Below are 13,335 nucleotides of genomic sequence, written 5' to 3'. Positions count from 1 at the left end.
TTGAAAAGTTATAGACATAAAATTTTGTGTTTGCATGAGGACTTAATTTAGAATGGAATCAGATGCCACTTGACTCTGGGAGTAATACCAGATCTGGATTAAAACATGATTAAAGCCTTTAAAAGAGATTTGCTGCTTTTATATAGTATTGGATCAGATTTGCTAATATTTGAGGATTTTTTGCATCTAGTATGTTCATGTAGGATAAGAGTTTGTTGTTTTCTGGTGAGGCTTTTGTCCAGTTTTAGAATTGAAGTCATGCTGGCATCATAAAATGATTTGGAAAATTTTCTGGAATAGTTTGTTTAGAATTGATGTTTTTTCTTTAATGTTGGCTAGACTTCCTCCCTGTAATTTTGTGGATTTGTTTCTTTCTCCTTTTAGTCCTGTCAGTTTTGTTTGATGTATTTGAAGATCTGCTGTCATACGCATATACACGTAGAATATGTCTTCTGGATGGATTGACCCTCTTATGATCTTATTGTTCTGAAGTCTAATTTTTGTCTTATATTAATATAGCCACCATAGCTTCCTTTTGATTAGTATTTGCAGGATATAGCTGTCTTCATCTTTTTACTTTCAACATATTTCCTTTTTAATATTTAGTAAAAGTGGGTTTCTTATAGACAAGTCTTGCTTTTTGGTCTAAAGAGCCCTGTCTTCTAAGTGATGTGTTCAGACTATTTATATTTAATATGGTTATTGTATTTAAATCTGTCATTTTACTAGTTGCTTTCTAGTTCTTTCATCTGTTTTTAATTCACCTATTTTTTGTCGCTTTTGGATTAACTGAAGGCTGTACTGCCGGTACACTCCTTCCCATTTTATGCTCCCCCATTTAGTTTTGCTTCTACAAGTGCGTTATCTGAGCATTGCCACCGTAAAACATCTAAATAGTTAAATACATGGAAATAAAACTCCTGTCAAACGGCTTCTAAAATTTCCTATCACCTTGGGAAACAATTCTCAAAATACTTTTTTGGAACATATGTACTAGTGCTTGATTTTTTTCTTCACAAACGTTGTCTTCCTAATAAGTGTTCATTATCAGCTCTAATCAACTCTATATGCCTCTGTTTTCTAGGCTAGGGAGACAAAAGACATAAGCTTTGTCTTAGATGTGAATAACAAAGCAATAACACTTCGGTGACTATTGTTCATTCAAAACATCATCATACATGTTTGAATGAACATCTAACACATTGTTGACCCTTAGACACAAATAGTTGGAAAGTTTGTGGGCAAGTCACTTAATTTTTGTATGCTATGGGTGCTTAGATAATTCTACTTGTGACATTGAGAGAATGCTTTCTCCCCGACATTCCAGGAAGTTTTTGAGGTTAAGAAATTATTTCTATAGAATATTTAGTATTATTATTTTATATATATACTAAGGCCTCGTGCATGATTGAATCATGCATGTGTAGGGTCCCCTACATGCTTTCGCTTTCAATCGCGGGGGAGCTGGGTGCCTGTCTGCTGGTGCGCCGAGCCGGAGGCTTCTGAAAGGCCTGGTGCTGGAGCAGACAGGTACCCAGCTCCCCCGCTTTTGGGACGTGAGCTCGCTGCCCCAGAGGCCCCTTCTGTTCTGCAGCACAGCCATGGCGCAGACACTGAGCTCGCGCGGCCGCTGGGGACGCGAGCTCAGCGTCCTGCTGGCCCAATCGGCTACCCTGGCCACCCCGAGTCCCACCCCCTGTACCTCCTGCTGGCCCAGTCGTGGGCGTAGCGGAGTGATGGTAATTTACATATTACCATTTTATTAGATAGGATTCTTTATTGATTTCAGAGAGGAAGGGAGAGAGAGAGAGAGAGATAGAAACATCAATGATGAAAGAGAATCATGGATTGGCTGCCTCCTGCACGCCCCCTACTGGGAATTGAGCCTGCAACCCAGGCACGTGCCCTTGAACAGAATCAAACCCGGGACCCTTCAGTCCGCAGGCCGACGCTCTATTCACTGAGCCAAACCAGCTAGGGCTCTATAGAATGTTTTAATCTAAGGTAGTGGTTCTCAAAGTATGATCCTTGGACCAGCAGGATCAGTATTACTTGGGAGCTTGTTCAAGTTGCAATTCTTAGGTCCACGGGGAATGAGAAGCTCTGGGGATGGGGCTCAGCAATCTGTATTTTAACAAACTATTGCCGGTGACTTTGATGCACGTCCAAGATGGAGAAACCTGACCCAGGAGAATGGTTCGCGTCAGTCGTAGAAAGGATGACAGCTGGGTGCTGCGGAGTCTTCTTGTTCAGCCTTCTATTGCAGAGCATCCCAGCCCACTGTGGTTGGCCACCAGAGGGCGAGATTGGCACAGGCCTCACTTGCACAGGAAGGTGCCCTTGCATTGGGACCGTGCTGAACCTTTCCCTCTGCCCGAGCCACAGGCCTCTCTTCCTCACAGCACACATGCCCGCCCAGCACGTGCTGCTTCTCTTCTCTGCCAAACTGGTCTGCCAGCTGTGGCACTCTGAAATCTCTCGTGGAAGAAGAGATTTAAAACACCAAGTAAATGAGAATATTCTTCTATCTCAGCATGCGATAAGTGAAAAACAACAACTTGTGTTGTCAGCGCTGTATGTGTTTCGCTGAGAGAGTTTTCATTTCATGAAATGGGAGTCCCCTGGGGAAATCCGTGAAAAAAGGCAGCATAGCATCTTTGGAATTAGGACTTGCCAGCCACGCACAGCATCCCAGTGAATGAGTCCAGCAAGTCTCGTCTGCAGGGAAGCGTGCAGCCTTTTTCTCCCCTGAAACCTCATGCTTTTATGTGGCAGGTTGTTTTTACTCTTCTCTCCTGAGCTTAGAGTTTTAGAGCATCAGATGTGTGTATGGTAGAATCTCAGTCTCTTTTTTTATTTTCTATTTTCTTGTAACCTCTGTTTTGCTGCTATTTCATTTTATTCTGATAAGTTGCTTGTATATTAGTCTCACAATTATGGCCTAGTCTAGTAATGTCATTTAAGTTAGATTTTTATATAAGGCAAAAGTAAATTTCAGGGTTTTCACAAGGTTACTTTATAATTTAGTGATCGAATCTGTAGTTATCTATAGTTGGGCTATAGTTTAACCAATCTATAGTCAATCAATCTGCAGTTATTAACAATTCTATATAATAAAGAGCTAATATGCAAATGGTCATTACGCCATCACGCCATAAAGGCTCAGACACTGAACACTGGGGAGAGAGGAATGGGGACCAGCCAGGCTGCGGCCTGGGAGAGGGACAAGCCGCCCGCCCCACGGTCCCTTGCGGCTGTGGCTGGCCCGGGCGAAGCTGGCCGGGGTCCTGGGTGCCTGCGACCGGCCAGAGGGAGGGAAGCCTGGGTCCCGGATGCCTGCAACCGGCCGGAGGAGGGAATCCTGGGTCCCAGGTACGGGGCGAGGCAGAGGCAGTTAGGGGTGATCAGGCCAGCAGGGAAGCAGTTAGGGGCGATCAGGCCAGTAGGGGAGCAGTTAGGGGTGATCATGCAGGCAGGCAGAGTTGGTTAGGGGTGATCAGGCAGGCAGGTAGAGGGATTAGGGGCGATCAGGCAGGCAGGCGAGCGGTTAGGAGCCAGCGGTCCTGGATTGCGAGAGGCAGTTAGACATCCCCCGAGGAGTCCCAGATTGGAGAGGGTGCAGGCCAGGCTGAGGGACTCCCCTCTCCGCCCCCCCCCCCCCCCGGCACGGATTTTGTGCACCGGGCCTCTAGTGAGAATAATAATAGCTGATTACATTTACTTAACAATTGACACAGTATGCCTCCAATATCATTGCACTTAGTCCTATGATAACCATGGGAGGTAGATATTGTCCCATTTTCCAGTTGAGGCTGTTAAGGCTTAGAAAGCACAAAGGATTTTTTTTTTTTTTTAAATATATTTTATTGATTTTTTACAGAGGGGAAGAGAGAGGGATAGAGAGTTAGAAACATTGATGAGAGAGAAACATCCATCAGCTGCCTCTTGCACACCCCCTACTGGGGATGTGCCCGCAACCAAGGTACATGCCCTTGACCGGAATCGAACCTGGGACCCTTGAGTCCGAAGGCCGACACTCTATCCACTGAGCCAAACCGGTTTCGGCAGCACAAAGGATTTGTAATTGATCATTTAGTTAATAGTGACAGAATCATAACCTGTGCCCAGATTTTCTGACTTTAAACTTATATTCTTTCTGTGAAACCATACTAGCTTCATGCATATTTTCTGCTTGGTTTAATGTCTCATAGATACTGTTTTTCAAAACTAAAGATTCACTTATTATTAGACATACAAATATTATGTTCAGGAAATATAAGAATCTTATTTTATTTACATAAAGAGCATGAACTTGAGGACTCTGCTATGACTTCATAGCATTTTCAGTCTTCCACTTTTCTAGACAACTACTCCACATCTCCTCTCTGTTCAGACCTCCAGTACTTGCTCCCCGTTGATAGTTTTGGTTGACCTTGAGAAAAGAGAATCAGTAGTCTCAGCCATCAGAGAACGTCCATACCGCTCCCCGATCCTCTCCTAGCCTACCTTCATCTCTGCCTTGTACTCTGCGGGCTCTTATTGTTATGGGTGAACTGCTCATACTCTAACTCCAGAGCACTGCTTACAGCAATGATCTCTCTGTCTTCTGCATCATCAGCGCCTCTCTTTTAACTGGCTCGTTCACCAGCATTAAACATACATAATCTTTTCCCTCATTGAAAAAATGCTGTCTCAACCCGTGTTCATCTCATCAACTCACTGATCTCTGAAAAAGCTACCTCGAAATCCCTTTCCTCATCCTCTTTTGAACCCACTCCCGTTTGACTTGCACTGATGCCATGCCACCAGCACTTTCCTTTGAGGGCACAGGACCTGTTTATTGTCCACGATGACTCCAGGATGACTCCAAGGGGTGGAGCCTGAGAAACTGAAAGGAAGGAATTTCATAAAGAAATCAGCATGATTTTTTAAAAAAATTATGCTTTTGTTGATTTTTAGAGAGAAAGGAAGAGAGAGGGATTGAGAGAGAAACATCAACGAGATGAGAGAGAATCATCATCGTTCAGCTGCCTCCTGCTTGCCCCCTACTGGGGATAGAGTGCCTCCCTGGCATGTGCCCTGACCGGGAAATCGAACCCATGACCTCTTGGTTCCTGGGTCGACGCTCAACTGTTGAGCCACACCAGCTGGGCAGCGTGATATTTTTGTAAAAATAATGTCTTTAAAATTTTTATTTGAAAATATATCTCTTAACTAATTTCTTTTGGGAAAAGAAAAAGAAATAGTAGTACCAAGAGTTATAGTTCATAATTATAGTACTCTAGTCTAAAAGAAAAGCAGAGCCCTGGCCAGTGTGGCTCAGTTGGTTGGAGTGTCATCTCATACTCCAAAAGGTGGCGGGTTCAATTCCCAGTCAGGACACATACCCAGGTTTTGGGTTCAATCCCTGGGCGCGTGCAGGAGGCAACCAATCAGTGTTTCTCACTGACGGCGATGTTTTTCTGTCCCTCCATCTTTCTCTGTCTCTTTGTCTTTCTCTAAAAATCAATTAAAAATAAAAGAAAAGCAGATCCTTCTTAAAAAGCGGTTAATTGGTCAGGTTCTCTCTGCAGCTTAGAAATCCTGAGCTGCACAGGTAAAGACATCAAAGATATAAACGACCTACCTGTGAACCGCCATCCTAACCGCTGTCTTCTGTGCCCCCACCTTCCCTCCACCTGACAGCTCCTATTCTCCGTAGGCACAGACTCCCCGGGCCGGAGGACGTGTTTCTGACAAGCACCTTTCTGACTGGAAATGGTGCGGACTTCACGCTGGCCTGGCTCGGGAAGCACAGCAGGCTTCCTCCTCCCCCATGTAGGTCCAGTCTCTGGTTCTGAAAACAAAGAAATAGCATATGACTCTGGTCTCTTGGTGTTGATCTTGTTTGAAATCTTGTTAATAGCTTTGTTCCCCTGATTATAAAAACAAATTTAACTGTTTGTGAAGAAAATCGAAAATTGAAAGTATTTTAAAAGTATAATTTCTAATACTTTGTTTCATTTTTAGAAATTTTAGATTAACTTAGGTGTTTCTTGACTTGAACTCTCCCTCTTATCTCCTATTCTGCCACCCATATACCACTGGCAATCAGACTTTCTCCAATTCATTCATTCTTTTTTTTACTTTTTTTTTAAAATTGATTTCAGAGAGGAAGGGAGAGGAAGAGAGAGAAACATCAATGATGAGAGAATCATTGATCGGCTGCCTCCAGCACGCCCCCTACTGGGGATCAAGCCCACAACCAGGCATGTGCCCTTGACCAGACTCCAACCTGGGACCGTTCAGTCCACAGCCCAATGCTCTATCCAAACCACTAGGGCTCATTCATTCTTTAAGCAAATGCTTATTGAGAACACTATATCACTACAGAGGAAAAAAAGGAACCCAAAATTAGAGACCTTCAGGAGTTTACAGTTCATTAGGGAAGATAATCAAGTGCCAAAAGCAAGGGGCAAACAAGGAATTGTGGGATGTGAGAGGCGTGAGATGAGATCTGACTGTAGCACTCGGGAGAGAACAGAATCCTGTCTTTGGAAGGCAGGACAGGAGAGGGCCCACGCACAGGGTAAGACACAGCCTCAGGCAGATGCTTTAGGTCTGGGTGTGGGAGCCGGAAGGGAGGAAGGAAGTCTCTTCTGACAGTTTACAGACCAGAAGAGACTGCGGCTTGCTGTTAGGAAGCGCCTCCCCCACTGGGGTGCTTAGAAGAGTTTGGGGTGTAGGAATGAATGACAGTCTGTTCGGTGCTCGGTTTCCTTTCATGGGATCTTTAAATGTTGGACTGGTTTTTATCTGCTTTAAGCTAATGCTGTGACACAAACGCTCCTAGTTAGGTAGCAGTTCGATTGTTTTCCGTGCTTCATTCATCACATGGTTCTCTTCTTTGTGCTGGTTGCAGGCACTCCGTCTCCTAAAGCAGCGGTGCTGGCCAACGGTGACCATGGCACAGAAGGGGAGGGCACTGCAGGTGAGTGGTTCCGGGGCCCCCAGGCACAGTGCACCCTGGGTCAGCGGCTTGAGGAGGCGACAGGAAGCAGGGATCGTTGTGTTAGGGGGTGGTGGTTCTCGTTGGATGTGTTTAAACCAGGGCAGCCTCCACGTAACAGCTCCAGCAGTGGGCGGAGGAGAGTGGCTGTCCTTTGCTGTCCTGTGAACACTGGTTGTCGTTGTACCAAACAAGGGCTGATCGGCCTTAAAAATATGCTGATGGAGGCAGGATAGTCGTCATCGAGATGAGGCCTCCGGTCCCGCCCGCTCTGCAGGCAGGGCTCTCCCCTGAGCACACTGCACTCAGTCTGCCATGGCTCCGGGAGGGGACCTGTGAGCTGCAGATTAAAGTTCTTTTCTTCTCTCTTTGCCCTCAGTCTGTTTTTTTATTTATTTTCCCCTTAACTGTTCATTGTGAAATCTGTCTCTGACTTGAACTCGGAGCCTGTGACTAGGCTTGGCTCTTCTGTCAGCTCGCACTGAGTGCCTGTGGCTGCACTCAGAACAGCACCCCCGTGCCGTCACCCGAGCCCCCGCAGGAAGCGGAGTTCTCACAGCAGAGCCCGCGCCGGGGGATGTGCCCTGTGCGTGCTCCTTGGGGAGCTGTGGGGAGGCCGCTGGGTGGTGGTGACCGACGGCACTGCGCTTGCAGCGTGGTCCGGCTGGCATGTTGGCCCCAACAGACGTCTTCTCTGTCCCCGTGTGTGCCCTCCGCGACGGGGCGGACGTTGGGTTCCCATGTCCGTGTGGGCAAACACGAGCGGGGCCTGGCCGTGGCTCTCCTCTTGGACGCAGACCTCAGCCTCGAGCCTTCCCTCCGGGCCTGCAGGGCTCTCGGTGCTAACGCTCCCAGGAAGCCGTGCCGCAGTCGCACTACTCCAGGGCGGCGCCGTGTCTGTGGCCCTTAGAGACGTGGCATCTGTCTTGGTTCCTCAGATTCATTGAAGACGAGGTTCTGCTTGTTGTGACTGTTAGTTTTCTCAGTGACATTGGCATCCTTATTAGCAACTCATGAATTAGGAACTCTTCACGTTAAAAGCAAGAAGCAACCCGAAGGGCCACCGTAGTTTTGTGAAATGAAATTTTTGTGTTTCTTTGATAATCGTCGTGATATGTGGTTCTGACAGTTTCTGTGCCGGCTTTGAAAACAAAGCCATCTGTATAATTTGGGTTTCAGAAAACATTTGTGATTAAAGAAGAAGCTTGAACATGAACTTTAAACATGAGTAAATGTCACTTTCCTTAACCAGAGATAGTGTGAGGGGATTGACTGGCTTGGCTTGTGAGAGAGTGGATGCCATTGCATCCAGGAAGGGAACGGCTGTCAGAGCGAGAGAGGTTTCTTCTCCAGCGGGATGTCAGTGTGATCGCACTTTATGGAGCAGTTGCTTCCCACCGCCAAGTCTTAATCGGGCAGCAAACAGGAACGGGGACACGTACCGTCTAGGCCTTCCTGTCCCAAGACTTTTAGTCCTGCTTGCAGAACAGAAGCTGCTGGCTGAGCCCTCGCCAGCGAGATGAGGAGAGCAGGTCCTCCTCCTTCCCTCGGGGAGTTCGGCTCGCTCACTGGAAGGGGTTTGCCTTCTGAACTGGACACTTGACTGTATTAGAGCAGATGCTTTACTGAAAATACGGTTTTCTTGGGGGTGGGAATGAGTAGGGAGGGAACGAAGATGCATGTTTTTGGAGCATGTGTGACTTCATTCTAATTTGGCCGTCACTAACGGGTGCCATTTGGAAAACTCCCATCTCTGCTTCCTTCAGAATGTTATCTCCAGTCCTGCGAGCAGCTCAGCCCACTGGTAGCGTAGGATGGGTTATGAGCCTCTTGCTGTGTTGAACTTGCTGTTGACTAATGACGTGTGCTTTTCTGCCCTCCCCCCTCCCCCTTTCTGTTCTCCTCCTAGAAGCCTAGTTCTCTCCGCACTGGGGCTGCAGCACCTCCAGACCAGTGGCCTTTCCTAAGCACCGTCACTCCCAACCTGCAGCATTGCAGAGCTTTGCTTCCCCTCCCTGGACACGTAGCGAAGAAGCGAGGGTGGTTCTTCGGGGCCTCTTTCTGCTGATGCTGAGCAGCCACCTGCTTCCTCTTGTCCTCTGAGGGCTCGCTGCAGCCTCCCCCTGTGAGCACCACGTACAAGATGGAGTCTTTAACTGTAGTCTTTTTATAAGGGGCACCTAATGTTTCTCATTTCTTGTTCTCTTTTTAAATTCATTTTATCTTTTAATTCGCTCTCACATTTTTCTTTTCCTTAAACATTTTTAGTTGGCGTTTTCCATTGGGTTTTCAGGTCTCCCCCCCGCCCCCCCCCCCGAACCAGGAAATGGCAGCACAGAGGAGAAGGCGAGCTTTCCAAAGGGCCTGAGTCCACCGGGCGGCAGGGACCCCGCTCCTCCCCTCGCTCCCTCCCTCCGTGCCTGGCTTCTAGGAAGGGCATTCTCTTAGGCCCCGTGCCGCTCTCCCTCACTAAGCGCTGAGTGATGACTTCTATTTAATCTAAAGTTTTCTAACAGAGCAGCTCTGACGAAACCCTGAAAAGTATTTCCTCAAATTAAATCGGCCTTTGTTAGTTGCAGGTTGGGCCAAAATTGTTTCTATTATGAAATTATCTATTTGTCTAGGTTCAGATTCTCCTGAAAATTTAACAACCTTATTATTGTGTGTGGAATTTTATAAGCAAAATTACTTTCTTCACATGATCATGAACTAGAGAAGTTAAAGAAATGGAATCCAGCATTGTTAGAATACTGGGCTGTTGATACAGATAGAAAATAACTTTCCCTGTAACAACACAAGATGGAACTAACCGGGAGCACATTGAAGGAAGCGGTTTCTCAGGAAGTGGTTGTCTGATGGGACTCGGTTCAGGAAGAGTATCCTTTGCCCTCGGAAGGAGCCTTACTGCCGGGTTCCAGGGCTTGGGGTCAGGTGAAGCCTGTATGTCAGGTCCTTCCCCACCAACGTTAGCATCTATTTTCACACATTCTGAGGATTGTCTAACGGGACTTTCTATTTCCGTTTCTCATTTTTCCAGACGAATAGCTAAAAATTCTGGAAGCATTTGGGAGTAGTACTGTGGAACCTTTCAAATGATAAGCTGTGATTGGATCTTTAGAAATAGAATATAAAGCATGGGCCATGTTTTGAAATCTTAGAGGAATTCTGGTTTAAGATCTGAAATGCAAAATACTTTTAAAATTATTTTTTTGTCAATTCTTACCCGATGATATTTTTTCCATTGTTTTCTAGAGAGAGTGGGAGGGAGGGAGGAGGGAGAGAGAGATGGAGAGAAACGTTGATGTGAGATAGATACTTCTATTGGTTGCCTCCCGTGCGGTACCCTTAACTGGGGCTGGCGAAGTATGTGCCCTTGACCAGGAATCGAACCCGTGACCCTTTGGTCTGTAGGTGGATGCTCTAACCACTGAGAAGCCCGGCTAGGGCACTTTTTAAATTTTTTTATCCTCTTACAGACTGCGCATGTTTTTATAATCACTAAGCTACTGATTATTTCAGTTAAAATAAATAATTGTTACTGTGTTCTGAGGAAGAGTTTGAGATGTACGGAGTTTAGATCTTATACAGAGCTGCCTGTGGGATGGTAAAATCAGAATATTACGAAAGTTTACACTGAGTCCCTGCACTGACTCCTGGAACTTAGGAAGCGTTCCCTCTTCTGGGCGCAGGGTCTGGTCACGTGGGTGGCTGCTCTGCCCGGAGTTACTTCCTGGGTTCTGGTGAGAAGACACAAGGGAAGTGTTTTATGCTGACTTCCAAGCGGTTGATCGCATATGGAAACTGTTACTGTGGGAGCCACGCCATGAACTAACACAGCTCTTCCCTTTATGTGTGGCCATTCGTTTCCTGGTGGGGTTTTTTGGTTAGGGACCTTTTACAACTGGGAGTGCTAACTTTTTAAAAGCGTGGCATCTTTCTCTCGCTTCTAACCAGCCTCTGCAGTTCATGTGAATGACGGGGGTGGGGAAGCCTGGGTGAACCCTGCTGTGGCCGTGGTCAGAGGCACACCCACGCCATTGTTGATGTTGATTTTTATTTATTTATTTTTTATTTATTTATTTATTTATTTATTTATTTCCATCTTGTTATGTGTTTGTTTTGTTTGAAATTTATTTTTCTCTAAGAATGTTCTTTTAATTTATGAAATTGAAAATTTCTACTAACAGCCTGCTAAAATTGATATATTATTAGCTCACTCTGTTGCACTTGGATGTTTCATTTTGAAAGAAATGCATTTTATGTTTTCCATACAGCTTTATATGAAGTAGCCAGTCCTGTAATGAAATGCTGTGTTGCCATGATGGTTATACCTGAGTGGCCCAATATTGCCCTGCTGAGATGACCAGGCTGGTTAGGATTGCTCTGTTGAAATGTGTTGTTTCTTATATGTAATCAGATCAACCTCTCTCTTCCCTGCTCTTCCCCGCTCTTCTCTTCTCTTCTCTTCTCTTCTCTTCTCTTCTCTTCTCTTCTCTTCTCTTCTCTTGCCTAATGTTGAAGATGTAGACTTTTTTTTAAAGATTTTTATACCTTTGTTTATGCATCTAAGTTTATATTTTTTGTGATTTTAGACTTCAGCAGTTTGTACATTGGAACATTTTAATGTAATCATTGTGCTAATTAAATTACACTAATAAACATCTTACATTAACATCTTACAGACTGGAATTTGGTTGGGGTCTAAATATTGAAGTGTAATGTGACGTAAGATATGAGTTTGGCAAATAAAGATGCTTGAGGCATGAGTTCTCAGTCTAACAAAGCTACTAATCCCACTCCTAACCATCCCACATTGCACGGGCTTTCTACTGTCACTTACATTGCCGTTTTTGATTCTCAGAGTAACTCTTCTTTCCAAAATCTGTACGAGTTAAGTCCAAATGACTGCTTGATATTTTATAGCATCTGGTGAGAAAGACAGTTGGCAGAATAGCAATGTGCAGTTATTCAAAAAGACAGTTTCATGGCTTATCCATTATGGTTAGATATTTTCTTTTTTTAAAAATAGATTTTTATTGATTTCGGAGAGGAAGGGAGAGGGAGAGATAGAAGCATCAATGAGGAGAGGGAATCATTGATTGGCTGCCTCCAGCACGACCCCACTGGGGATCAGGCCTGCAACCTGGGCATCGAACCATGACACACTCAACCACTGAGCTATACTTGCCAGGCTATCGTTAGATACTTTCTAATACTACATCTATCTTTGGTGTAGTCCAATTAAAATTCATGTTCACAGTCTTCCTGAATTATTAAATAAACGTTTACATTCAATATCATTTTAATTTTATAACATTATATAAATAATATTTATATACTAGAGACCCGGTGCACGAAATTCGTACACTGGGGTGGTGGGGGTGTCCCTCAGCCCAGCCTGCACCCTCTCCAATCTGGGACCCCTTGGGGGATGTCCGACAGCCCTCTCACAATTCGGGACTGATGGCTCCTAACCACTTGCCTGCCTGCCTGCTTGCCTGCCTGCCTGATTTGCCCCTAACCTGCTTCTGCCTACCAGCCTGATCGCCCCCTAACCGCTCCCCTGCCAGCCTGATTGACACCTAACTGCTCCCCCCTGCCAGCCTGATCGCCCCCAACTGCCCTCCCCTACCAGCCTGATCGCCCTCAACTACCCTCCCCTACAGGCCTGGTCCCCCCCAACTGCCCTCCCCTGCAGGCCTGGTTGCCCCCAACTGCCCTCCCCTGCAGGCCATCTTATGACAATGTGGGGGTGTCCATCTTGTGATGACATGGGGACGGCCATCTTGTGGCAGCCATCTTGTGATAACGTGGTGGGTGGCCATCTTGAGAGGGCGAGAGGGTCAATTTGCATATTACCTCTTTATTATATAGGATATAAAAGGCTAATATGCTAAGTGTCTGACCGTCCGACCAGTCGCTATGACACACACTGACCACCAGGGGGCAGACGCTCAGTGCAGGAGCTGCCGTGATGCGCACTGGCCATTTGCAGAGAAACAGCACCACGGATCTGGAGCCCACAAAGTAATACTCAGCTTCCCCCAAGTGGGGCACAGGCCCCACCACCACCCCAGAGCGACAGCCCACCAAATCGCAGCCGATGCTGCTGAGACCACATGGTGCAAAATGCGGCCCACAGCCCAGCCCAGACCAGCCTGGAAACATCACTGTGGGTGCCAGGTTAATGACGTCACAGAGCAACGCACAGCTTCCTCTCCCTAGCAACTAGCCTTCTTGGAGTTTCTTCAGCCCAGGAACATGACTTGCTTTATAGCCAGGTGGAAACATTTTACACTTTCACCAAATATCTGTGAAGCGTTTTCCCATGCCTCATCTCATTTGAT

The 13,335-nt window shown here is 46.1% G+C and overlaps 1 protein-coding gene across 16 annotated transcripts in view; it reads left to right on the top strand.

Moving 5' to 3' along the window:
* Positions 1-13,335, top strand: part of MAP4 (microtubule associated protein 4) — a 111,670-nt gene that overhangs the window by 41,280 nt on the left and 57,055 nt on the right. For 12 of the 16 annotated variants that reach the window (XM_054729575.1, XM_054729577.1, XM_054729576.1 and 9 more), the window contains exon 3: positions 6,902-6,970. The exons of the other annotated variants lie outside the window; for them this stretch is intronic. In XM_054729575.1, coding sequence (XP_054585550.1) covers positions 6,902-6,970 — 69 coding nt within the window. The remainder of the gene's footprint in view (positions 1-6,901; positions 6,971-13,335) is intronic. 16 annotated transcript variants of the gene reach the window in all.

The sequence above is a fragment of the Eptesicus fuscus genome, chromosome 18 (genome assembly GCF_027574615.1).
Source record: "Eptesicus fuscus isolate TK198812 chromosome 18, DD_ASM_mEF_20220401, whole genome shotgun sequence".
In the NCBI taxonomy this organism is placed as follows: domain Eukaryota; kingdom Metazoa; phylum Chordata; class Mammalia; order Chiroptera; family Vespertilionidae; genus Eptesicus; species Eptesicus fuscus.
This window is presented reverse-complemented; position numbering and strand designations above follow the sequence as displayed.